Source organism: Drosophila simulans, chromosome 2R (genome assembly GCF_016746395.2).
Source record: "Drosophila simulans strain w501 chromosome 2R, Prin_Dsim_3.1, whole genome shotgun sequence".
In the NCBI taxonomy this organism is placed as follows: Eukaryota; Metazoa; Arthropoda; class Insecta; order Diptera; family Drosophilidae; genus Drosophila; species Drosophila simulans.
Genome location: NC_052521.2, coordinates 3,720,556 through 3,743,128, shown reverse-complemented (window position 1 = coordinate 3,743,128; position 22,573 = coordinate 3,720,556). Strand labels below are relative to the sequence as shown.

Sequence of the window (22,573 nt, the reverse complement as noted above, 5' to 3'; positions counted from 1 at the left end):
ATTTAATAAATCCACATCTATTAGTCTTAACAATGTCTTATTTGAGTTTATGAAATGTTTTGTTAATATTATGATATGATATGGATATGAATTACCCATGAAAAGAAGCTCGGAACAAAAGTAAATAGATAAATGATAAGGGATAAGGGATAACATACAGATAGTATCTTGTACAGCTTGCATCCTTCGAATTTCCAGTGAGCTGCTGTAAACCTTTGATGACAGGACTCCCCGACACCCTGTGTTAACCCAGTGCGCTTTTAACCCAATTAACTTTCCAACTGCAGCCATCGCCGTCGAAGGGTTAAAAACGAATTTAAAACCCGGAGCCGGCGTTACCTAATATTTCTGCCACACTGTTGTTGGTGCTCCTGTGCGCGCGTGTGTGTGTGCTTTCGATACGTGGAAGCATAAATAGGCCAAATGCCATTAGCACAGGAGCCTCGTGCGACGTTGTCGATTCCAGAGTGGCGGGTTCTTGTTTGCTTTCGGCGTTTGGTTTTTGTTTTTTGCTTTTTTGGGTATATAAATGCAATAATAACGTGGGCTTGTGTGTGTGGGCTTCATGCAGAAACCCGCACAATTAATTCCTGCAAAAAATCAAACCGAAGCGGGAGAACAGAAGAGCCAAAAAATAACAAATTCCCCGATATACACATTCATACATATGCACAACGTGCATACATACATATGTGCACATTGTGTTTGTCCTTGAAAATCATGTGAAATTTTCGCTTTTATTATGTTGATCAACGATGTATGTATGTACATAATGAATCCCATGCAGACGGAGATTTTCATGACGTTCTTGTTTTGATGAATACTTCGACTGCCTTAAGTCTAATCCCCTCTGTTTTATTTAGACCAACAAACAAGGGCTTCGTGCCACAAATGGACGTTGGGCATTAGTCGATTTCGAAGGATTTTCTCGTGCCAGGTGATTCACTTCGTAGTGTAACTACGATGATAACTCTCGATGGGAGGAGAATTTGTTATGCAAAGAGAGCTCTCGTCCTGGTGCCACTTCAGAGGGTTTAAGCATCCTTTGGCGTGTGAGATGATTGGCTAATTACAGGACTAAATATCAATTAATATATCATACTAGAATTCCTCATGATTAATCTGCTCTAATGAATTTAGTATGTAGATCCGCGTGAGTTTTGAAAAACACCGCATGGTAAATTTGGAACATATATCATTTAAAGGTATAGTTCGTGCGAGCGCATATCCTATAGTTCGTAGGATAGCTAATCTTTCTTTATCTGTAGCTTTAAAAAAAGAAGTTCCATGCTCAGTGCATCCAGTTAGATATTCCATTTCAAATTCGTGAGTGTGTTTCGAATGGGACATAGTGTGAGCACTTTTCAGCACTGCTGATCAGAGTTGCTTGGATTCTGCTCTTATGTACATACATGTTCATACATATTTTCAAATGGAAGAGTTCTCTTTGGAATACACACATGTTTACTGCACACTTTGCCAGTATTCGAGTCAGTTTCCCACACACCGCCCTTTCTCCAACCGAGAAGACAGTGCAAAAAGAAAAGAGAAAACATTTGCGCAACACATTCGCTAGTGATTCTCGGTGCTGATTTTGCTGATATATTTGCGCTGGCTCTCGTGCACACTCATGTGCACCTAAATGTATGTACAAAATAAAATATATATCGCCTGTTTACACATGAATATACTCATTGCTATTGCTGCTGCTGCGGTGCCAGTTGTTGTTGCTGCGCTGCTGTTTGCACTTTTTCGCGTATCGCACTTGGCCTTGAATTAATACAGCGAACTTTGGCTTTTGGCGAGTCGCACAAGTTTATCGTGCATCTCTGTAAAAAGATAATTAATTTCATGGCAGCGGCTCTGATAATTGCCGAGCGCATTTCATTTCATTTCTCTTTTCTTTCTTTTTGGATCGGCCGCACACACTCGCGTTCGCTCATATGTACATCCACATGAATGTACATTTTCAGCTGGTTGCATTTTGTCAACCGCCGTACTTGTACATACTTGCATACTTGCATATGTATGTGCGATCGAAACGAAAGCGACCGACGACTTTCGTTTCATGCGGTGGGTGGTGGGCGGTGGTGGGAGGGAGAGCGGGATGTTCGCATACGCGAATACAGAAACACGCGCGATAATTTCCAAAATGTGCCAACAGCGGAGCGCAACCCATTTCAAGGTCACTCACGCACACACTTCCACGCCCCAGTCGCTCACACAGTCGCACAAACAAAGAGGCGAATTTGCCAAAAAGCAAAAAAAAAACAACAACAATAAGGAGGCGGTGGTGATAATATTCGAGTTATTTTTTTCGGCTTTGTTGTACAGTGCGTTTGTGCTATAATATTAATTTCGAATTTTGCCTAAAACTATTTTGGGATCAATAATTGAAAGTAAATGTATGTAAAAGTGTACACTCACGTTAATTTTGAATAACTTTTAAATTTCTATTTGATGTTATCTGGGGCCAAAAAAAAAAACATTTTATTGAATAATTAGTTATGCAGCTGATGTACATATGCACATAAATAGCTATGTTTCTTCTGTGGTGTAGTGTAAAACATAGAGGACTTTTAATTTGGGAGCTTTACTTAACATTAGAAAATAATTCTTGAAAAGACAGCCGAAAATGAATTTTATAACCGCTTGCATTGACTCATTATTTCTCTATTGAATTGTGAGTCGATTATTTACTTTCCATACTAAACTTGTTGTATTTATCGCTCATACCTTGAATTCTACCCACCACCCACCACCTGCCCCGCCCTCCCCCGCTGCGTTCTTTCTGCTCGTGACAGTTTATTTATTATTGTTAAATCAGGTCAGAGACCCATTAACACATATATACAGAGAATGAAAGCGGGAGCAGGGGACAACGGGTGTTGGGTATGTCGTCAGTCGAATCGCATACAGATGAGTTTCTCCCCCGTTTTCGGTACATGCGAGAGTATGGCGAGGCAATTGCCTGGGTGTGATTTTTGTGCTGTGGGGTCTCTCCGTCGGTCAGACAGTCAGCCAGACGACAGTCAGTCAGTCAGTCAGACAGGCCAAACGTCATCAAAATGGCTGCTGAGCAAAGCAAGTCGAAATGCCAAGGCACTAAAAATACATTTTATTTTGATACACGTAGGCATTTCTTTCTAGTTCTTCCGATCGCGACGGAAACAGTAATGGGGCCTTTCATTGTGGTTGAACCTACAAAGCGAATTACTACTAATTATATTGGTAAAATATAATATAAGAAATAAAATATAATATATATGATATATATAATATAATATAAAATATAAAAAATGTAATAAAGTGGGTTCTTACCCTCATGGGTATTTTGCATACATAGTATCGCGTATGCTATACCTTTCATTTTAAATGCATTAGATAAATGCATTTTGTAGAAAAGGTATCTGCTAGTCGAGACACTGACCTAATATAATAATAATATTTTAAGATTAATCATAATCAGGCACCTGGATACGATCGTATCAGCTACTTTTGTGTTTGTGCAACGAACAGCTATTAAATTAATGGTGTGGTTTTTTATAGGCGATTTGCAAAAAAAAATATTCAACTGCTATCCGCACGTTTCTAAGGAAGTTATAAGATATATTCGGCAATACATATACATTATAGGTTAATGCCTTTTGCAAGAATGTACTATAATTTTGTTAATCTCGAAAGCTTATACATATACCTACTGCTACCAACAACAAAACTTAAATTTTGCTGAAAATCAAGTGGCTTAAGTAGAGGCATTTGACAAAGCATTCCTTTTGTTGTTTTTATATACGCTCTTTTCGGACGACGCTTTGCCATTTGTTGAGATAAGCGCTTGTGGCCTTAAGGTTGAAAATTTTCATTTGAAATCGAAAGTATGAAAGATCGGCAGGTAAATGTACTTTTATCTATACGCCACACATGCCACGCCGTCGCAAGTAATAGAAACATTCTTGCCCCCTTGATAAAGTTTCAAGCAATGTTGTGCACTTCGTCAAATAATAATTCGTTTTATATACGCACATACTAAGTTTTGGGTTTATTTACTGCGAAAAAAACAATGCCTAATTGGAGAGAAACAATGAACCTAAAACGCAATAAATACTGATAATACATACACACCTGGATGTGAAATTGCCAAAAAACAGAACACATACAAACAAGCTGCATGTGTCATTAAACCAATACGTTTATTTACATGTGGGCATGTATGAGAGAAATGAGAACAAAGCATTTCAAATCACTGTATCAAAAAAAAAAAAAAAAAAACGAAAAAAAGTTTTTGTGAACAAAGGCCAACGAAAGGCAATAAGAAAACGAAATAAAACAAATGAGAAACCTTAAAATGAATTTGTCTTTGCTGAATTTTTGTTAACAATCAATGAGAATTTTTATCCGAAATGGAATCTATCTAAAATAGCGCTTAAAAAGTTCGCAGACACATTTCGGTAAAATCAAAAACTATGGCGATTGTGCGCCAGACAGTGTGGCGTATGGGTAATATGATTCATACGACGCGTATACGCACCGTCTGCAGCAAAATATTTCGCACTTGCTGAAATTGCCTCTGTTGTTGTTGCTTCTTTTGCGGTCTGTGCGTAAAGACATGTGCGTGTGACGGTAATTTCAGACTGTTATCGCCTGGGAACTCAATGAACCACGGACTGAGGAGCAAAACAGAAACCAGAAAAGAAGAACAAACACAATAAAGCATCAAACAACAATAAACTAAATCAAGAGCAGCTATGGCGAAAACTCTGATAGAAAGCTAGCAACAACAGCAAGCGAACGAATGAATTTTGCCGTAAATAGTTGGAATTGTTATTGTTGCTGCAGCTGTTGTCGACTGAGAAAAGGGGTAGGCGAAGCAATATAAAAACTATTGCGGTGGGTCAGGGTGAAAATGAAATAGAAATCTATGAATAGTTGCGGGCAACTAGGAGAGCGAACAGAAGAGCGAGCGGCGCACTCTGAATGAAATGGAATTTCCCTCGCTGCCGCCATTGATTAAGCAGAAGAGCCCGCAAAGTATCGTGTAATAGCGGCGGGCCATGCAATAATACGTCCACTGATCACATTCACTCTGATTATCTTTGTCATGGCCAACTCATCAAAGTCAGTGATTCAATTTACTTCGTCGCGTTAATTAGCTTGACCTGAATCGCTCTAGCTAAAGAATTAGATTGCGCATACGCAACGTGTATTCGTTTTAGCCATGTGGGAGTTACTTAAAGTACACACATCTAGCAACCGTATGTTCATCTCGTTTGTCTAACCGCTGTTGGCAGACAAGAACTAGCCTGTATGCTCTATTCTCGGCTGTTGCGGCAACTGCCCGGCTAGCTCAGTCGGTAGAGCATGAGACTCTTAATCTCAGGGTCGTGGGTTCGAGCCCCACGTTGGGCGAAATTAATATTTTATTTTTTATGCGATTAATAAAAAGCTGCAAAATATAAAAACATGATAATAACCTAAAAATATCTACTGATCTGTAATTTTTCTCTCGATCGAGGTAAATAAATAAAAAAAATTATTCTTCTCGATCCTGCCAGGAGTCGAACCTGGAATCTTCTGATCCGTAGTCAGACGCGTTATCCATTGCGCCACAGGACCGGTTGGCTACACGATGTTTTGTGCTGTCTATTAGTGCTTTGAAGCTTAGAAAATTCTTTACATTCGCTCCGGTTACTTTGGTATTTTCATTCGTGGACAGGTGAACGGGTCTTTGCAGTAGTTTTTCCAAAATTCATTTGGGGAGTTCGGCCTTTAATTGTTCGTGCTATTTACTGAAATATTTGTTGATTTCTTTATCCAGAGCACAGCAAGGGAATAATAACATAATAAACACAAAAATCAACCGACATAAAGAGGCAAACGGAGAGAACACGCAAATATTTACACAGCAATAAGAACAACTAAAAAATTCGTAAAATATATGAGCAAAGAGCGAGAAGTAATAAAATAAAAGCGATAGCAACACGTTTTTGCGCTTCACAAAACAAGACAAAATGACGATGATTATGATAAAGGCGTGTGTGAGTGGGGCCGTGCGGGGCGTGTCGCCGCCGTATCCAACACTCACGTAGAGGCAGCCAGCGATGGAGGGAGTGGCAGGCGCAGGGCAGGCACGGTCACACAGACACCAGCCACAACAACGATTCGGCAATACAAAGGCTACATGAAATTTTTGCCAAAAAACGGAGAAACACAAGTAAAAACAAAATGGCCGACGTCGGCTGCAATATTGTATATAGAAATTTTCGTCTGGCCTTTAGAAGGGAGTCAGGCGGGTGGCCAAGAGCGGGCTGGGTGGGTATACGTCTGAGTATACAGTATATACGGGGCATTTAAATGATATTAGAATGGAAGTCATGAACGCTTACTGCCCTCCTCGCTTCTTCTCCTTTCCGATACGGTCCGTCTGCTGGTGTGTGTGTGAGCATGTATCTTTTCGCTTTCGCATGACACAGATACACGTACACGTTCGCAACGACAGAACAAAACGTAGGCGACTCTTGATAGTAGGAAAGAAACGTTGTTGAGCGACGTCTCTAGCCCTGACCCTAATTTCTGGGTAAACAAACATTTGTTAGGGTCCCCCACCGTCTGGGGATCGTTGGTCCAGTTCCTGACATTTTCGTAAAATATCATAATCTAATCTAAATAAGCATTAAGCAGTCGGCATGTTGTCAATAATATTCTATAACTAAAGTAATTATTAAGTATTTTATTTATTTGTTTTCTATTTTAACTAAAAACAGGTAAGGTGGAAAAAGTGTATGATTACAATCGACAAAGTAAAAATAACAATTTTGAAAAATGCTTTAATATTATATATTTTTTTATACGTGTACATGTAATTATTTTTATCAATTTGTTGGAAAAATTTGATGATTACAATCGACGAAGTAAACATAACAATTTTGAAAAATGCTTTAATATTATATCTTTTTTTATAAGTGTATATATAATTATTTTTATCAATTTCTTCGTCCTTCTTTTAACTAACGTGGAGTCTTGGGCAATATTTCAAAAGTAATTTTATACTTTGTGAGGATTTTGTTTATAAAAGCTAACCTATTTTTGCGATGATAGAAGCCTAGCATGCGCAAAATATCCATTCCCCAATTTTACCTACTGTTTGACAGTAAATAAAAAATTGAAATGCATAAATGAGGGCATTATCTCAAGGTCGTTGCCAATTGTGTTCGACGCGGTCTATCTATTCGCACACCCTCGCTCTGGTTTTTTTGCTTTCCACTTTCGTTTTCGCCTTTGTTTATTTTTGTTTTTGTTATTTTTTTGGCAAATAACCTTGATAAAACGTAAACTATTTTTATCAGTGAGTGTGAAATGGGGCCAATGGCAGCACAATTTCTGTTTGGGGTTAGTGTGCCAATTAACGATTAGATTATTTCTCACACTCTCCGCTCCACCCCCTAATGTGCGAAATAATTTGTATTTGGAAGATTCTAATTCATCGACCAAGTGGTAAACACATTGATTTTGCAAATGCCATCCGATAGTCTTGTTTAGCGTGCGACGCACATTGCGCGATCTATAAATACCAAACTAAAATAAGACAGTAGCCATCTTAGGACACTAAGCCCTGGCCATTGAAATATCCACCTGGCAATGCGTCATAGATGTTGGACCAAGTATTTATGGGTGCAGCCAGAAGACAATTTGACTCGACTTGATGGCTAGTGCATAACAATAAAATTGTATAGGGAGAGTCGGCCAGAATTACAAGATGCGGGTGCTCCAATGACGCTGGTTGTTACGTGACCCCGACCAACAAATGGGTTAAGGATGAAAAACAAAAGTCGTTCCAAACAGAAAATTTACATTGCTTACCATTATTGTGTTATCTTAAATATATTGTGTTATTTTAATAGCAACGAATAATGGAGTATAAAATATCATCGTTTTTAATGGAAACTTTTTAGTAAACATTTTCCGCAATTGTTATAACCAGGCACTGAAATAAACTTTTATGCCAGTCGAAATAAAATTTTTTACTATATCAACTTTAATTTAATTGTTGTATATCATATCAAACCTTGCAACCAACAAGCTTTATAATTGTTACAGGGACCGAAAATAAGTCATGTATTTAAAATACTATTGAAAGAAGCTACTAATACAAAGAAATTTTAACTTGGATAACTCACAAAATATGAGAAAAGCTTTCGTTCTATTATTTTTTTAATATTATTTTTATTTATATTAATATTTAATTATTATTTTAATTATTCTGCTAGCGTCGGGTCGAAAAATTCTTTTTTTGTATTTTTTTTTTTAGGCAAACCAGATATAAAATGTGTATGGCAAATATTTGAATTAGTTCAATGACTTCATCGGTTATGTTCTTTATATGTACATCACTCGCCGCTAATCAATTTAGGCCTCATCAGCGTCATCATTGTCAAATCAGACAGTAAAAACGGAAAATGCGAGTGCAGACGGAGGAGGGAGAGACCCAATTCAACGCACAATACTGATCCAGAAAATACAATAAACTTGCATTTAAATGGCAATAAATCTAACTCAACCAAGTGACAATCGCAAATGAACAACGAAATAAATCCGATTCCAGTTCCACTGCACATATGTGCACAAGTATGTACGGACTACATGAGCCAGACAGGCAAATGACCCAGTAAGTAGTCGCAAAACAACATCGAGAGCGCCGGTTCTCGATCAAATGTAAATCAAATATGGCGAATCTGCGTCCAAATAACACCAAATGAATGTCGAAACCGGAAACACGGGGAAGGGAAAATGGAAGGGTATGAGGCCGACTAGGACCTGCACCCACAGACTTCGCCCAGCGTGCCGGCGAGCATTTAACCTTGAGCCGGCAACTGATTACAAAATTGCAACGATAACTGCCAGTGACCCCATGGCAAAGAAAATAAAATGGAGAGTTCTGGCGCGGTGGGGAACGGAGAAGAAAGCTGAAGAACCAATCGCTAAATTCTGCCATGATAAGTCATCGTCTTAGCAGTCGCAGTTGGAACAAACAGACGACCGACTGGTGGTAGACAGCTATATTTTGCATTTTGTTTTCGTTTCGTTTCCGCCAGATGTTGTCGCGATGGGCCTCGAAGGGGGGAGAGGTTGGGGCGTTTTGGAAATTGGGAGGCGGTAGGTGGTAGGTAGTTAGGCAAATAAGACCGATTTTCCGTGGTCCAAAGCACTGAGCTGAAATTGAATTTGGAATATAAATCGAATTGAAATAAATAACATTACTGAGTTAATTTTTATTTCTTTATTTCCGGCATAAAGTCTACAGATTCTACGTTTCAAATCGAAAAAGAAGCAAGCGAGAAAACCATAATTATAATTAATAATAATTAAACTGCAAGGATAGTAACAAAAATGTTGACCGAGGTTTGCGCTCTTTCCGTTTAATATTAATGACAATGTGGAGCAATTAATTTAAATAAATGACAATGTAGAGCAATTAATTTAAATATATTTTTTGAACTTGTTTTTTTCTTTGTGATCAATACAACATCGAGATTTATGTTTGCATATAACTTAAAACCAACTAGATCATGCCTAAGAAGAGGACAACGATTATTAACATCTCACAAGTGGTTACCTTACTCACCTTGCATTTCGGCCAACTGCTCGGTGCTCATAACAATTGGAAGGATCTGCTTGGTGGTGCTGGGATCTACCAGATTCGGATCAGCAATCGGGCTCATATAGCATTTGCGCATCCTTAGATACTGCAGCCAGACATTCTTGCCCTCCCCGGAGGCTCCTTTCTCGCCAGCGTCATGGACGTTGAGATTGATTTGACTCTCGTTCAGAAACATCTGGCGAGTGAGGTGGAAGTGGCTGTTGGTGATGTAGATGTTTGGCTCGGCCGGCCTTGGTTTCTGAGCAAAGAACATTGAATTGTTAGTACACTTTACATGTCTCGAGGTCAATTAGATCTTTACATAACATGGCTAGCGGTGTAACAGTGTCTTTGAATGAAAAATATTATTTCGCGCGATTTTAAGATCAATAGATTCTCAATATGTTGATTGTTTTGTGTATGTTTTGTTAACCTGTTCGTGCATCACGGACAGCATAAAGTTTTCGCTGATCAAGTGGATGTTGTAGTCTCGCAGGTCCGCCATCAAGCGCTCCAAACTCAGGTTCTTTTCTCGCAACTCGCGCACCTGTGCGTCCAGCTGGCTCTTGTCGTCCTCATAAAGCTGCAGGGTCTGCTCCCACTCGGATTTGATCGTGCGGACGTCGTACCATTGCTTCTGGCCAAGTAGCCGCTGGCACAGAAACAGCTCCACGAGTTGGGTTAGCTTGGACAGGACGTGGATGCACACAAATATCCACAAGAAGATCACGCACAAGTTGAACACGCTCTTGCCGCGCAGGTCCGCGTTTACTCGTTGCTCATGTTCTAGCCCTTCCAGGATCGAGGATACGTTCCACATTAGTCCTTCTAATGTGTTGCTTTCCGTACTTAAAATTCTCGTGTTTTTGTTGTGTTTGCTTGAGATTACGGTGGGGGAAATACATTTAAAGATAAACAAACTAAAGTCTAGCCATGAAAGGGCTCTCGAAGCCTGCTATTCAAACGTTTATAAGTTAATAATCAACAGTAAATAATATAACTTTGCTAAGTGTGGATTTAAATTGTTCAAACTGCGTATTAATTTAAAAAAATTTAATTCATTTAGGATAGTTTTTGAGCGTGGTCTGTGTACTTTGAAAATTTAATTTGATTTTATTCGATAATTTTAGTAGCGGCTAACTTAATAACATAAAATGAAAAGTACTGTTTACAATATGTCTAGTGCTAGTGAATGCTTTTCTTTTAACTAATATTTTTATAATTTTTCGTTGTTTTTGCGTTTGTTCGTGTGCGTGTCTGGGGTTTCCCATTTCATGACTTAATTAGCCAAAACACCAAAATAATCAAGAACCGCAGCAACTGCGTCGCGATTCGTGCATTGAACTTTCGGTGGGTTTTTCACAGAGTGATTTTATTTACAGAATCTCCTATTCCCTTTACCCTTGGTAGCTGCACACTCTGCATTTTATTTTAGTTTAGTATATATACAGAAGGAAGCGATCCTTAACTTTATCCTTTGTACATTCTTGATCAAAGCAGATTACCAGCCGAGTTTATAACCTCTCTCACAATCCTCAAAAAACTGTAAAGCCCAGAAAGTCGAGTACTTCGATTTAATTTGAATTTATTATTTGCCAATTTCTATTGGAATTTCAAAAGTTATTTTAATATTCTTTCTTAGAGTATCGTTTATATTATTTAAAATTTGGTTTGCCTTGAACTCGAAACCATTGTGTGTGTCGAATTAGGTTTAATATTCATTTAAAGGAAGAAATTTGTACTAATTAATTGTTTGGCATGCATACATGCATTGAGCTACTGCATAGCACCCCAATCCACACTTGATTAAATATGTGCACTTTAAAAATAATTATCACAAATTTGCCTTAGTTCGTTGGGTGGCCTGAGGGGTAGGTCTGGGTGGGAGGGAGCTTGGGGGGACCCCAAATACGGACGACACAGACTGCGTTGTGGCAAGTGCATGGCTATTTCTGTCGCCAGAAGCTTTTTATCAGCCAACGTTGTCAGGTGCTTACTGGAGCATCAGTTCCTAGCCCCCGGGAAAAGCAGCAGCGCGTGCTGCAATTACAGCACCCAACGCTTACAGCTGCTAAGCCAATGAGTTGGCACTTGCGCTAACAACAAGAGCTCAGTTCCCCCAGCCTCCTGAATACTGATGAGTTTTTTGTTTTGGCCGTATTGCGTTCCAGTTTAACTGTGCAGGAAATAGTTATCGATAACTGGCGCGACAAGGGCACGCCAATTATGTACGCACGCCGGTTTTCTGGTTAGTATGCAATTTGAGGGGGGGGACTAGATGCCAGTGAGCATTATGATCAGAATTGTTGACACCCAGGATGCCAACATCTACATACTGTACATAAACGTTAGAAGCTCGTTTGGTATTACTCCAATGCCAACAAGGCTTACAATTGTCGCTTTTAATCAAATAATGTCATGCGAGTCGACATAAAAACACGAAACATTGGAATAAATGAAATCTTATTGTGCCGCTAAAGCCCCCAATAATTTGTTTTACATAGCAAAATATTAAAAAATTACATATATGATTTATTCAACTTTTATTTTCGTCGACAATCCATCAAATGTCGGCATGCAGACGTTTAATTGGCTACCGTATTTATGTTATACGCCTAACTTTCAAACACGCTTCACAGACCAAGAATATGGATTTATTTTCGTTGCTCCAAGTCCATCAGGTCCAATTCTAGGATATGGATAATGACTGAAGCAATCTCGGCTTCAAAATCCTTTTTGCCTTTTTTAACTGCAATTAGGACTAGATCAACTCGGCGGCTAGTGATCTGTTAATCAGGATATATAAAATTTGTAGTGTTAGAAAAGACTCCAATTTCCTTTTTTTTTATACATACTAATTTTTTTAACATACGAATCTTAATTATCTTGCAAGTTAGTTATAATGCATAAACTGGACTCAACCCGTCGGATTAGTGTTATTTCTTTAAGAAAGTACGGAACTAGACAAGGCAACATATCCAAACCCATGTAATTCTTGTTACACTTGTTCAATTCGGCCCACTGTGTCTGCATATGACCTTTTCACCCACCGTGCGACATGGCCATGTACTTATAATGCAAAATCGGTACATACAGTCCGCCTGGATAACTATGTGGCACTTGCTCTCCTTTGGTCTGCCGACTGCTGCCGTCACCCATTCATGGGCGCTTATCGGTAAACAACCGCCAATCTTCGCCTATTTGCCCAACGTCGAGTCTTTTATTCCTCTTTGCCCACGAACGGCCTAAGCCCACTTTTTCTGCCCGCCCCACGCCCTCCCATTGCCGACTGCCCCCAGTCTTTGTCTCGCGGCTCCGACTACCTCAACTGCAAAACGTCGCCGCGCCATTGAACGACATTAAACCTGACTTTGCCTCCTTTCTACGCCCGCCCTCTGCTTCTGCTTCTTGTGGCACCCGATTCAAAGTCAAAATCGCACCAAAAGACAAACCGAACCGCTCTGATCCGAAGCGAAGCAAACCAAGCCACCACCACACAAGGCAAACCAGATTAGCAAAAAAAATCTAACAAAATAATACAACGTTCGTGCGCGTTTAAAACATCATGAACTAAGCCCAAGAAACTGAAACTACATGAGAAATAATATCTTTGTATATTTGAAGTATTGGTGTGCAACGTTTTTCTTACTTACGTGAATGTAAGATATTTTTCTCTCTGCATCTGTGTCGGCGTTTTTCGCATTTAAAACGTTCGTGCGGCTGGTGAGCGGGGGCATGGGTTGTGAAGCAGATTGGTGCAGTCTGTCTATGGGTATAAAAACAAAAACACCAACACCGCAACAGCAACAGCAACAGCAACAACCATCGGCAGCGTTGTCGGTCGGTCGTTCAGTGGATTTGTGTGTCTTCGCATAAATTTTGCAGCTTGAGCGACAGGCATGTAGACAAGTTTTTCTCCTTTTTTGTTTCTGTTTTCTAGCCAGCTATCTCGCTCGCTAAATGCACATAGATACACACACGTAGACTATATAGCTGGAGAGTGATGCTCAGATACATTATGTGTTATCTATCTGTGCACTGCAACAACTGTTTCGGTTTCAATTCTGTTATGCCATGGGATAAAACGAATAAGAATGAACTAGTTCCGACGACGAGCCAATTAATTCGAATTGGAGTGCGAGATATGTTGCATCAATGAAAACGGATTCCAGACTAAAGTGTCAGTGCGATGAATTGATTAGAGCATTAGTTATTAGTTTGAAGTGAGCTAAGCCATCTAAATGTTATGTTCTGTTCTGTCCATCTAAATCATATCTCTCATTTTAAGTAGGATAGACTTACATATGTAAATTGATTTTCATTAATATAGTCGTAGTATTTGCTCATCAACAATGCCTTTATGAAAACAACTCTGTTTTTCAAGGAATTCAACGTCATACCTCTTTCTTCCTGTGAACGGTATCGTCTACTCAAGCAAGTTTCCACTACATGGCATTCGGCTCTCTTCTATTTCATTTATTTGCCGGCGAACTACCCCAACAAAAGGCATGCACATGACTTCGATCGCTCCCCCTCCCCCTCTCACCCACTCACACCCCAAAGCTAGACAAACTCTCTCACGCTCGCATGCAGCTACACAGATACATATAGGAAAGCACAGATACATGTTGCACCCATACTCTAAGCAATTGCTCCAGTGTACTACTGAACTGAGAGTCGTTTGGCAGTCGGCCAAGAGGGAAAACGCTGGTGTTGGAGAGGGGGACGGGACGTGTGGAGGAGTGGAGAATGTGGGGAAGGACGAAAGAGAGGAAAATCATCATAGACGCAGTTATGGGTTGCAGCTGTGTTTGTATTGGTATACCCAAACAAATAGAAGTAGAGAAACATAGGAAGAGATAGAGAGAGGCAAAGACTCTTTCACGCCCCCGACACCAAGCCGCCGCCGTCCCCACTACTCAGCTGTCATTGTTGATATTTTGTGTTTTCATCTTGAACTTTTGTGGTTCAATGTGTCTAGCCAACCCCAAACAGAGCGAAACTCACCACATGCTAACCACTGTCACCGTCAGCACGACCACCCCCACAATCCCGCACCACCTTGCCCTTGCATTTTGCCGGCTTTTCTATGCGTATGCGTAGAGAGCGAGGTCGTCTCTCTCGCTCTGGCAAATGCAATTCTCTATTGCATTCTACACTTGAACTTGCCCAGCGTCAACTCAACGCACACAGCGACGTTAAGTAAATACGTAGCGATTCGAAAGATGGGGCAGGTGGTGGGGGGTAGGGTTGGGGCAAACAATTATCTGCAGCGATGTGTGCGTATCTGTATCTGAGTATCTCAGCTCGCTTTGCGCTGACTTTTTAACCACAATGTATTCGAAACGTGCAATTTATACGTCGCCCAGCAGACGGCGGTGATACGTATATGTGTATGTATGTACGTACGTACATACTCATAGATACTGTTGTGGCTGTTCGCGTTAGTTTGATCTGCGTTCTGTTTACCCTGGTGATCATTTTCCTTTCCATCAATTACGTCTTGTAGTGTCAATATTCTGCTTCAAATACCGTCGTCTACAAAACAACTGACTTCATATGGATGTCCCTTCCAACGAATGGAAAACAGTCCAATTCGTTAAGGCCTTCGAAGGACTCTCTTAGGCTTTCTAACTCGATCTTATTTTATTACTCATTCAGCTGACGCGAGAAAGTATTTTTGGCCAGATGAAACGTTTTCATTGTTTTCTTGTTGAGATATTTGCTACATATATGTATAAAAATTAATAAGGTTTTATAAGGGAAACTTTGAAAAATACAATATAAGCCAAAAATTATTGTAAATCAAACTTGGAATGTATCGCAAAGGTGAATTAGTGAGACTGTAATTTAAGTTAAGTATTTCGACTAATCGTACTTTTACCTATGCCAAGTCGTGGCACTCCTTCCGATTTATTCTGGACCCTTTCGTCCCACTATGCGAGAATATTTCAAATGTACGTACATACGTGTGAATTTGCACTTGTGCACCCGAAAGTAGCGATGAACGAAAACGAACGAAAAAAAAACAATAAATAAATGTAGAAAACCGAAAATAAAGCAGCAAGAAATAAAAGCGATGATGGCACTCATACTCACGCACACATACGCGGCCATATACGCTCGCACACAACTCACAGATACGTGCCGGAGAGCGGACAAAGAGTATTCCACGATTGCAATTGCATCGGCATTTTCATTCAAGCCGCTTGCTCAGAGTGTGTGTCTGTGGTTGTGTGAGTGAGTGCTGCCTGCGTTTCACATTTAACTTTAGCGCCGATTCCGCTTTTAACTCTCGCTCTTTCAGCGCCTTGGTGTGCGTGCCTGGTGAGTTTACCTTGGTGTGCGTGCCAGTGTGGTGAGTTTGAGCGTTTAACATTCTGCTCGTCTCGCTCATTGATTTAGTATTTTTTTGGACTTTGTTGTTAACGGTTGTTCGCTCGCACGTACGAAGCCCGATCGCGTTCGTCAGAAAACAAGATACAAAATACAGCACACTCAATTGAAAACGACAACCTAACAGTACGGTTTCCCAAAGCACCTAACATTTCAAAAACCGAAACCCGCAAAATGTTGTAACCAAATAATGTTTAAATCACATATACACCTGCATATATTTATGAGAAATTGTTAGACAAATCCCAAATAATACCAGTTCCCCCAACAACCGCAACAAACACAAGTGCAATTCATCGGCAAAAATTAATATAAAGTGCAAATGCATTGTAGCTGAAACTCAAACAATAGTAAAAATACATACATAAGTGGTGAAGAAGGAAAAGGAAATAGTTCTTAAAATAACGCAAATCGAGAGCATATATTCATATTTGTACAGATATTATATGGCGGCTGCATAGTGCAAACCGTGCGGATGAGGGAGTACAGCGGGACCGAAATGTAAATAGGAAACAACGAAGCCAGAACTCGAAATCAAACATCAGCAACGTGACACACAGACATAAGACGCCCGTCTAGTCGTGGTCTGTGGAACGCCAGCTCCGCTTTGCCAGGAGCCGGAGACTTTTCCGCTTCCAAAATATTACATATGTACATATATCGAAGGTAGTGCGCGAGTGAGTGAGGGATTTGTGCCGTGGATCCCGATCCCCTTACATATACATAAAGGTAGTGAAAAGATTTTATCCAACATTCCAAATAGTGCTTTGTCAACTGGAATACCCTTTGTTCGAGAACGCAGTGGGCCCATGGATACTTGTGGATTAGTAGCAGAACTGGCGCACTATATCGACGCATATGGTGAGTGTGGGCACCTTGGAATCGAATAGAACCAAGCGGTTTTCCATAACAACATTTTGTGGTCAACTGCTTAACGAAGGATGTGAGTTGGGCAACAAGTTCGCTGTTCGGAAACGAAAACTATTTTCGATTTGTTCAGACCCTAATGTGTTTGTCTTGGCGCACTTGTCACTTCGTGTGAGCAAAATCAATTTCCATTTCCTATTCATCCAGCCGAAATGAAAACTACATGACCATTAGATCTTTCCAATGCCAAGATACACAGATCATATGTTCGCATAGCTGAATACATGCTGTACATACAGGCATTATGATGTCCCAAAAAGATACACATGTTTGGAATGGGGCTTCGATTGGCAATACATTAATTATGGTCATGACAACTGACAGACGGTCAAGAGAGAACGTTGAAAATTGTGTATTTCGCCTGCGTAAACATAATCAAGCATCTTTCGGGCCACTATAGATCCACGGTGTAGAGGGATATGTTGTGTATGTCGGTCTAGGGAAGCACTCGACTGCGTAATTGGCATGTATTTCCATAAATTCGAGTGGGCATTCCGTGAACTCAGCCAACAGATTTACTCTGATTTTCACATATATTCCGTTGATAAGGTTTAATTCGGTGTAAAACGTATTCGATTTGTTGAGTGCCGAAAGAAAGCTCGAAAATGATTTGATACAGATTGGGCACTTGAAGCGGGTTGGAGAAGGTAAACTTGTGAAACATGTAAATGCTGTTGGTCTGAAGAGACTTCACTTTCTGGATCCAATAACTTCAATTAAAAAAGTAGTAGTAGTATTTATTTATTCTTTATGTTTGGTATATCGTTTAATGGGCACTGCGACTTATTATTATAAATTATAAAGCGAGTCCTCTTGTGCGCTTGGGTTTCCCTATTTTAAAGCGCCTAATGAGGCATTAGGTAACATCGTGGTTTGCGCTTAGGTTCCAGTAAAGTCCCCAACATTAGTTTGACTCTCCCACAATTAATTTGTTCCATCCCCCCGACGACACTGACTTACCGCCACCCGTTGGCCTTCGTTTCCTGGGCGGGTCTGGTTAAACTTGCGACTTCATGACTCTGTTTTTTGATACCCTTTACTTACACAGCATTTAAGTTCTAACGATGACCGAGCTGTGCAAGTTTATATTTAGTCTCGGCCAAGTCCACTCTAAATCTCACAGAAATTCGAATAATCGAAGAAGCCCTAGGCTGTGTTTTTAAATGAAATTCCTCTACAGGATGCACTTAATTCGGAATCGTACATTTAGTTTTATACGTGCTAGCGGGTATCGTTTAGTCGAAGCACTCGACTAAAGATTCTCTTTTCCAACTGCTTTTTGCACATTAAGTTTTTCGCTATTTCTTCTTTGCTACACTTTCTGGACACAAACAAAGAGCACAAAAAAGTTACTTATATCCTATGGCGTCGACAACTTCGTCTTCGCCGCTGTTGTTTATGTTTTATGGGACATTAAAGTGGCCAAATGGCAAATTTTAATGCGATTTTATGCAAATATATAGACACATGTATGTCGTCTATACATGGGATTCGGTGTTGTGGCTTCGCCCAGGCTGAGAAAACCGAGTTCCCAGTGTTTTTTTGTCACGATCCTCTGTGCATTTTTAGTTTGTGGTTCTTAGCTAAATGACGCTTACATGTAGGAATTATACAAGTAAACCAGAACAATAAAAGGATCTGCTTGGTGTTCTGAAAGACCTAACACAGACATAACAACAATTTTTACTACCAAATCCTCACGAATTGAAATGACCCTGGATAATCGAAATACCTCATTTCATATCGCAACTGTTCCCAAAGTGTCACACACAACCCCCCCTTAAAAAGGTTCAATGTAACCGCGTCGGGGGGCGGCGATACTGATGGGTGCAGACCAGTGGGTCACGAGACAGAGCACCACTCCGTTCTTCATCCCTTGGGTGGAAATGGGGAACGGGATGGCAGAAATGGCAAACAGGTGCCATTGTATGTGCTCTTGTATCAATTGCATTGAGTGCCTTATCTTGTCAGCCTTTTCTAGATGGTTTTCCTTCCCGTTCGGTCTGGCTGGACCGAATGTGTGTATGTGCGCGGTTAAGAGTAGCCTGCCATAAAGCAATTGAGCTCGGAATGTTGTGCCTTCTCCCCGACGCTCTTGTGGACTTTCACAGACCAGCAACAAAGTCGAGCTGCCAACACTTTCGCAGACAATCGCCAATGACGGAGAGTTTCCATGACTTTCCACAGTTTTCCAAGTAGACAAAACAATTTTATTGTTGTTGTAGATTAGCCGAGCAACGCGAAAACACAGTTGTAATATAAAGCAAGGTTTAAGTCTTGAAAAACTTGTTCAGATTTTTTAGGGGCAAGCGGATTGTGGCGTCGTCATTCTTAGCATTGATTTTTTCCCTATAACTAATAAACTCAATGACTTACGCCTAAAATTACACAAAGAAATACATTTTTTTTGTAAGTTGTTTTCGGTATCTTTCCCGAAAATACCGTCTGCTCAATTCAAATCAATTATTTTCATAAAAACAATGACTTATCCAGTTCGGTTAGTGAGGATTATTATTTCCTAAACGTCAACCATGAGTCTTGAATCTGGTTTGACACAGTGCGCTGTCATTTCATATTGGGTTTAATGAGTCTTCTTCGCTGCCTAAAAGGTCAAACCATTAGTGTTATTGATTAGAAATGCAAATCGTAGACGCCGCAGAATGGAAGAGAGACACCAACTAACCGGAAAAGGAAATGATTCAAGCGCATTTTTAAAGCAATAACCAGTTTTACTAAACTTTGGGCCAGCTGTGACGCGTCGTAGGGTTTTTCCTCTTGCCGCCTATTATTTAATCTTATGTGTGTTTTAGTCTCTTGATGCTTCAAGGCTATTAAGCCGCATGGTCTTAAGGATATACAAAGTTTCATATATTATTTATTATATATTCAATTATTTCTGTTCTATTGGTTGAAACGCGTGCCCTGTTGCTGTTAAGTGCTCTCAATAAGCCGAAAACGGTCTATCGCGAAATGCTATAAATCTTTTTCGGCCAAAGCATTAAAAAGTTTCTATAGCTTTTATTGCTAATTGATTTTGTGTGCAAAGACTTTGGTCGACAGAATTGAAAAGAACATGTGAATTATTGAAAGGAGACTCTGGGATATCTAGCTCCGTCAACAGATCTGCTTGGGAAACGCAGCAGCTGAAGGAATACAGAGCTGAAGAAGCTTTTAATGAAAATGTAGGTTCCATGTTATAGCAAACTAATTGAAATCGACAAATGTTCTAATTATTGCTAACGGAAGCCATAGAATTTCATAATCTGTTAGAGCTAACAAAACTTTATTAAGATCTTACGGTGCAAGTTGTGTTCTCAAAACTTACCGCACTGATTCCGACTGAAGCGAATTCCACCAGCTTACTTTGGATTTGTCTTAAGCCAAATATTGGATATGTGTCAATTGAATGGCACCATTTTTCATGTTTAACCAAATCAGCAAACTTTTAAAAAGTCACCAACAAAATAAAGAAACGCAGCCAACTGAGTTCGCGGAATGAAACGCTCAACCTGTTTTTGGTTAAATTTATTATTGGGTTGGGGCCGGTAGTGGGAGAAAGACAGAGATATGGAAAGAAACCACCGTTAAGTTTGCAATCCCATGTATATTTTCTCGATGGTTATTCTGATTTGTTTGTTAAGACCTCAATCGCATTGCTTGGTTTTTATTTTGATTTGGTTATGTGGTCTTCAAAAAACCTAAGGCGAAGATCCTGAAATTAATAATATAAAATATTTTGCGGCTTTATTATGATTTATATTGTTCACACGTAAAAACATCGGAATTTCGGGAATTGGAACTCCAGGCATACTGCAACTTTTTACTTTTAAGATCAAATTTATTTGCTAATTTATATAAAATATTGTTTAATTTATGTTAATATTGTTATTGCCGCCATTGCTAGCATGTAAATTTGGTTAGTTAAATATCAGGTATCTGATAGTCGAGGCACTCGATTCACTCCTTTTGGTTTATATCTACGAAACCGTAGTCTTGGCCATTTGGATAGCTTCAGGCCTACTATCATTTGGCTCTCTTTCTATCTAAAGGGGAGTTTGTGGGAATGTATCGCATATGTTTGCTCCTTCCACTTGTCCCTTTACTAGAGATTCAAAAGGGGGAAGGGTGAGTTATTTTCCCTCTGAATCAGCAAATGGAAATCACGCGGCGCTGGTTTTACGTGCAGGAAAATAACAGCAGGAAATTAAAAGGATCCGCTCGCAGAAGTAGTCGTTCCTCATTTGCTTGTGTGAGTGCGCTGATGTGGATTTGTGTTGGTGGGCCTATTATTGTATTCCTACTGGACAACCCGGGAACGGATGTTTAATTGTTTTCGCCCTGCCAGAGCAGGAGGCACTACCACAAGCTTATTTGACCACCACCCATTGATTTCAGTAGCGTGTACAACAATTGTTAATAAAGTTTGGATAAGGAAGGACGTGAAGTAGGGGAGGGTGTGTGGTGGGGGGTACTCCTAACCGTCGGGCTTCGCGTGCCAGTCATTGACATACTTTTGCAGAGGAAACGTTCCAGCAGGTTATCCCAACAATAATCAGGGGTCAGCCAAGTTTTTGGGGTTAATGGGTTGAGCTAGGAATCAATGGAATTTTTAGAAATAATTCCTTGCCTTCGATTCAAGCAAATGGGTGGTTTTTAACTTACGGTTTTCAAATAAATTCACCATATGGTGCGAACAACTTCCTTCGAGATCTCCAACAAATTATCTTGTCTGAAAGATACATATTTAATTTATTAAGATGCAACTTCCAACAATTTGCATAACTATTTTCGAGTTAATTGACCGCAGATCCAATTCAGATATTATCAGAGCTCTGTTGGCACCAATACATGAACGTAGGGGTAACCTGTTGGCTACTGAAGTTCCCATTACTCTGGACTTTTTACTTTTACGATTCTATAAATAGAGGTGTACGCGCTACCTTCCTCTCCGTTTTTTTCTGGCTCACTATTCCTCAAATCCATCACTCGAGGCGTAACGAATTTTTCAGCTGGCAGAATTTTCCGTTCTGTTTGGTTCGTATTACTAAAATACGAACAGCGAGCTGGAGAAGCGTAAAGCTATCTGAGTCTGCGCGTTTGGCTTTTCGACGTCGTTTGTACTTCAACCTGAACTCCAGAGGCAGAACACAAAACAGGGATAACCCCAGAAAAGTAAAGTGGGCAAAAGTAAAGTGGCAACGCAACAGAGAACATCAACAAAACCCAGCGAGACAACAAAAATGCCATAAATGTCGCGTACGCATGTGTATCGCAGCGCATCCCGCTCATATACACCCCACATACATACATACATACATACGTACATTTATAATATGTGTAGTATATTCCGAATGCGATAAATACGCGTTCCGTCTCTGCTTCTTCCGATGTTTTCAGAAATATTTTTGTAGACAACAAAGCGAAAACGGCAAAGAACAACCTGTTTGCATTGTTTTTGTGTTGCTGCTCGACGAATTCTGCCGGCAGCGACGTTGGCAGCGAGGGCGACAGGTTTTTTTCCTTAATGCGGGCCAAAATCTCGGCTCAGTGCCCCGCCCTCCCCCTTCAATCACGCGAGCTTAGACTAGTCTTCCCTTTTCTTTTCATTTCTTTTCC

At 40.1% G+C, this 22,573-nt stretch overlaps 2 protein-coding genes and 2 non-coding genes across 9 annotated transcripts in view; 2 read left to right on the top strand and 2 right to left on the bottom strand.

Moving 5' to 3' along the window:
* Positions 1-22,573, top strand: part of LOC6733195 (ecdysone receptor) — a 70,772-nt gene that overhangs the window by 19,540 nt on the left and 28,659 nt on the right. The window contains exon 1 of one of the 5 annotated variants that reach the window (XM_016167461.3): positions 16,009-16,891. The exons of 3 other annotated variants lie outside the window; for them this stretch is intronic. Coding sequence is in view for 1 of the 2 variants with exons in the window: in XM_039292718.2 (XP_039148652.1) it covers positions 16,840-16,891 (52 nt within the window). In the remaining variant the exon portion in view is untranslated. Of the gene's footprint in view, positions 1-16,008; positions 16,892-22,573 lie in introns of those variants that run through there. One more of the 5 variants, XM_039292718.2, reaches the window with a different exon arrangement.
* On the top strand, positions 5,334-5,406 carry Trnak-cuu. The gene has a single exon. It is a non-coding gene; the product is annotated as a tRNA-Lys (tRNA).
* On the bottom strand, positions 5,541-5,613 carry Trnar-acg. Its single transcript has one exon. It is a non-coding gene; the product is annotated as a tRNA-Arg (tRNA).
* Positions 9,388-10,589, bottom strand: LOC6733196. 2 transcript variants are annotated; one of them, XM_002080236.3, is made up of 3 exons: positions 10,068-10,589; positions 9,620-9,893; positions 9,388-9,567 (listed from the first exon to the last, which is right to left on the bottom strand). In XM_002080236.3, exons 1-3 carry the CDS (start codon positions 10,452-10,454, stop codon positions 9,557-9,559), a joined length of 672 nt encoding a protein of 223 aa, XP_002080272.2. In that variant the 5' UTR covers positions 10,455-10,589; the 3' UTR covers positions 9,388-9,556. The 2 variants fall into 2 exon arrangements, with proteins under 2 accessions (XP_002080272.2, XP_016026087.1); XM_016167519.3 differs by having other exon boundaries at positions 9,625-9,893; positions 10,068-10,576.

Bases quoted from the DNA above. Each gene is read 5' to 3' on its own strand.
- LOC6733196 (XM_016167519.3), bottom strand. From the start codon at position 10,454: ATGTGGAACGTATCCTCGATCCTGGAAGGGCTAGAACATGAGCAACGA. The intron at 9,894-10,067 runs GTTAACAAAACA...TTCTTTGCTCAG, and splicing joins TGTCCGTGATGCACGAACAG to AAACCAAGGCCGGCCGAGCC. The intron at 9,568-9,624 runs GCAAGGTGAGTA...TCCTCTTCTTAG, and splicing joins ACCGAGCAGTTGGCCGAAAT to GCATGATCTAGTTGGTTTTA.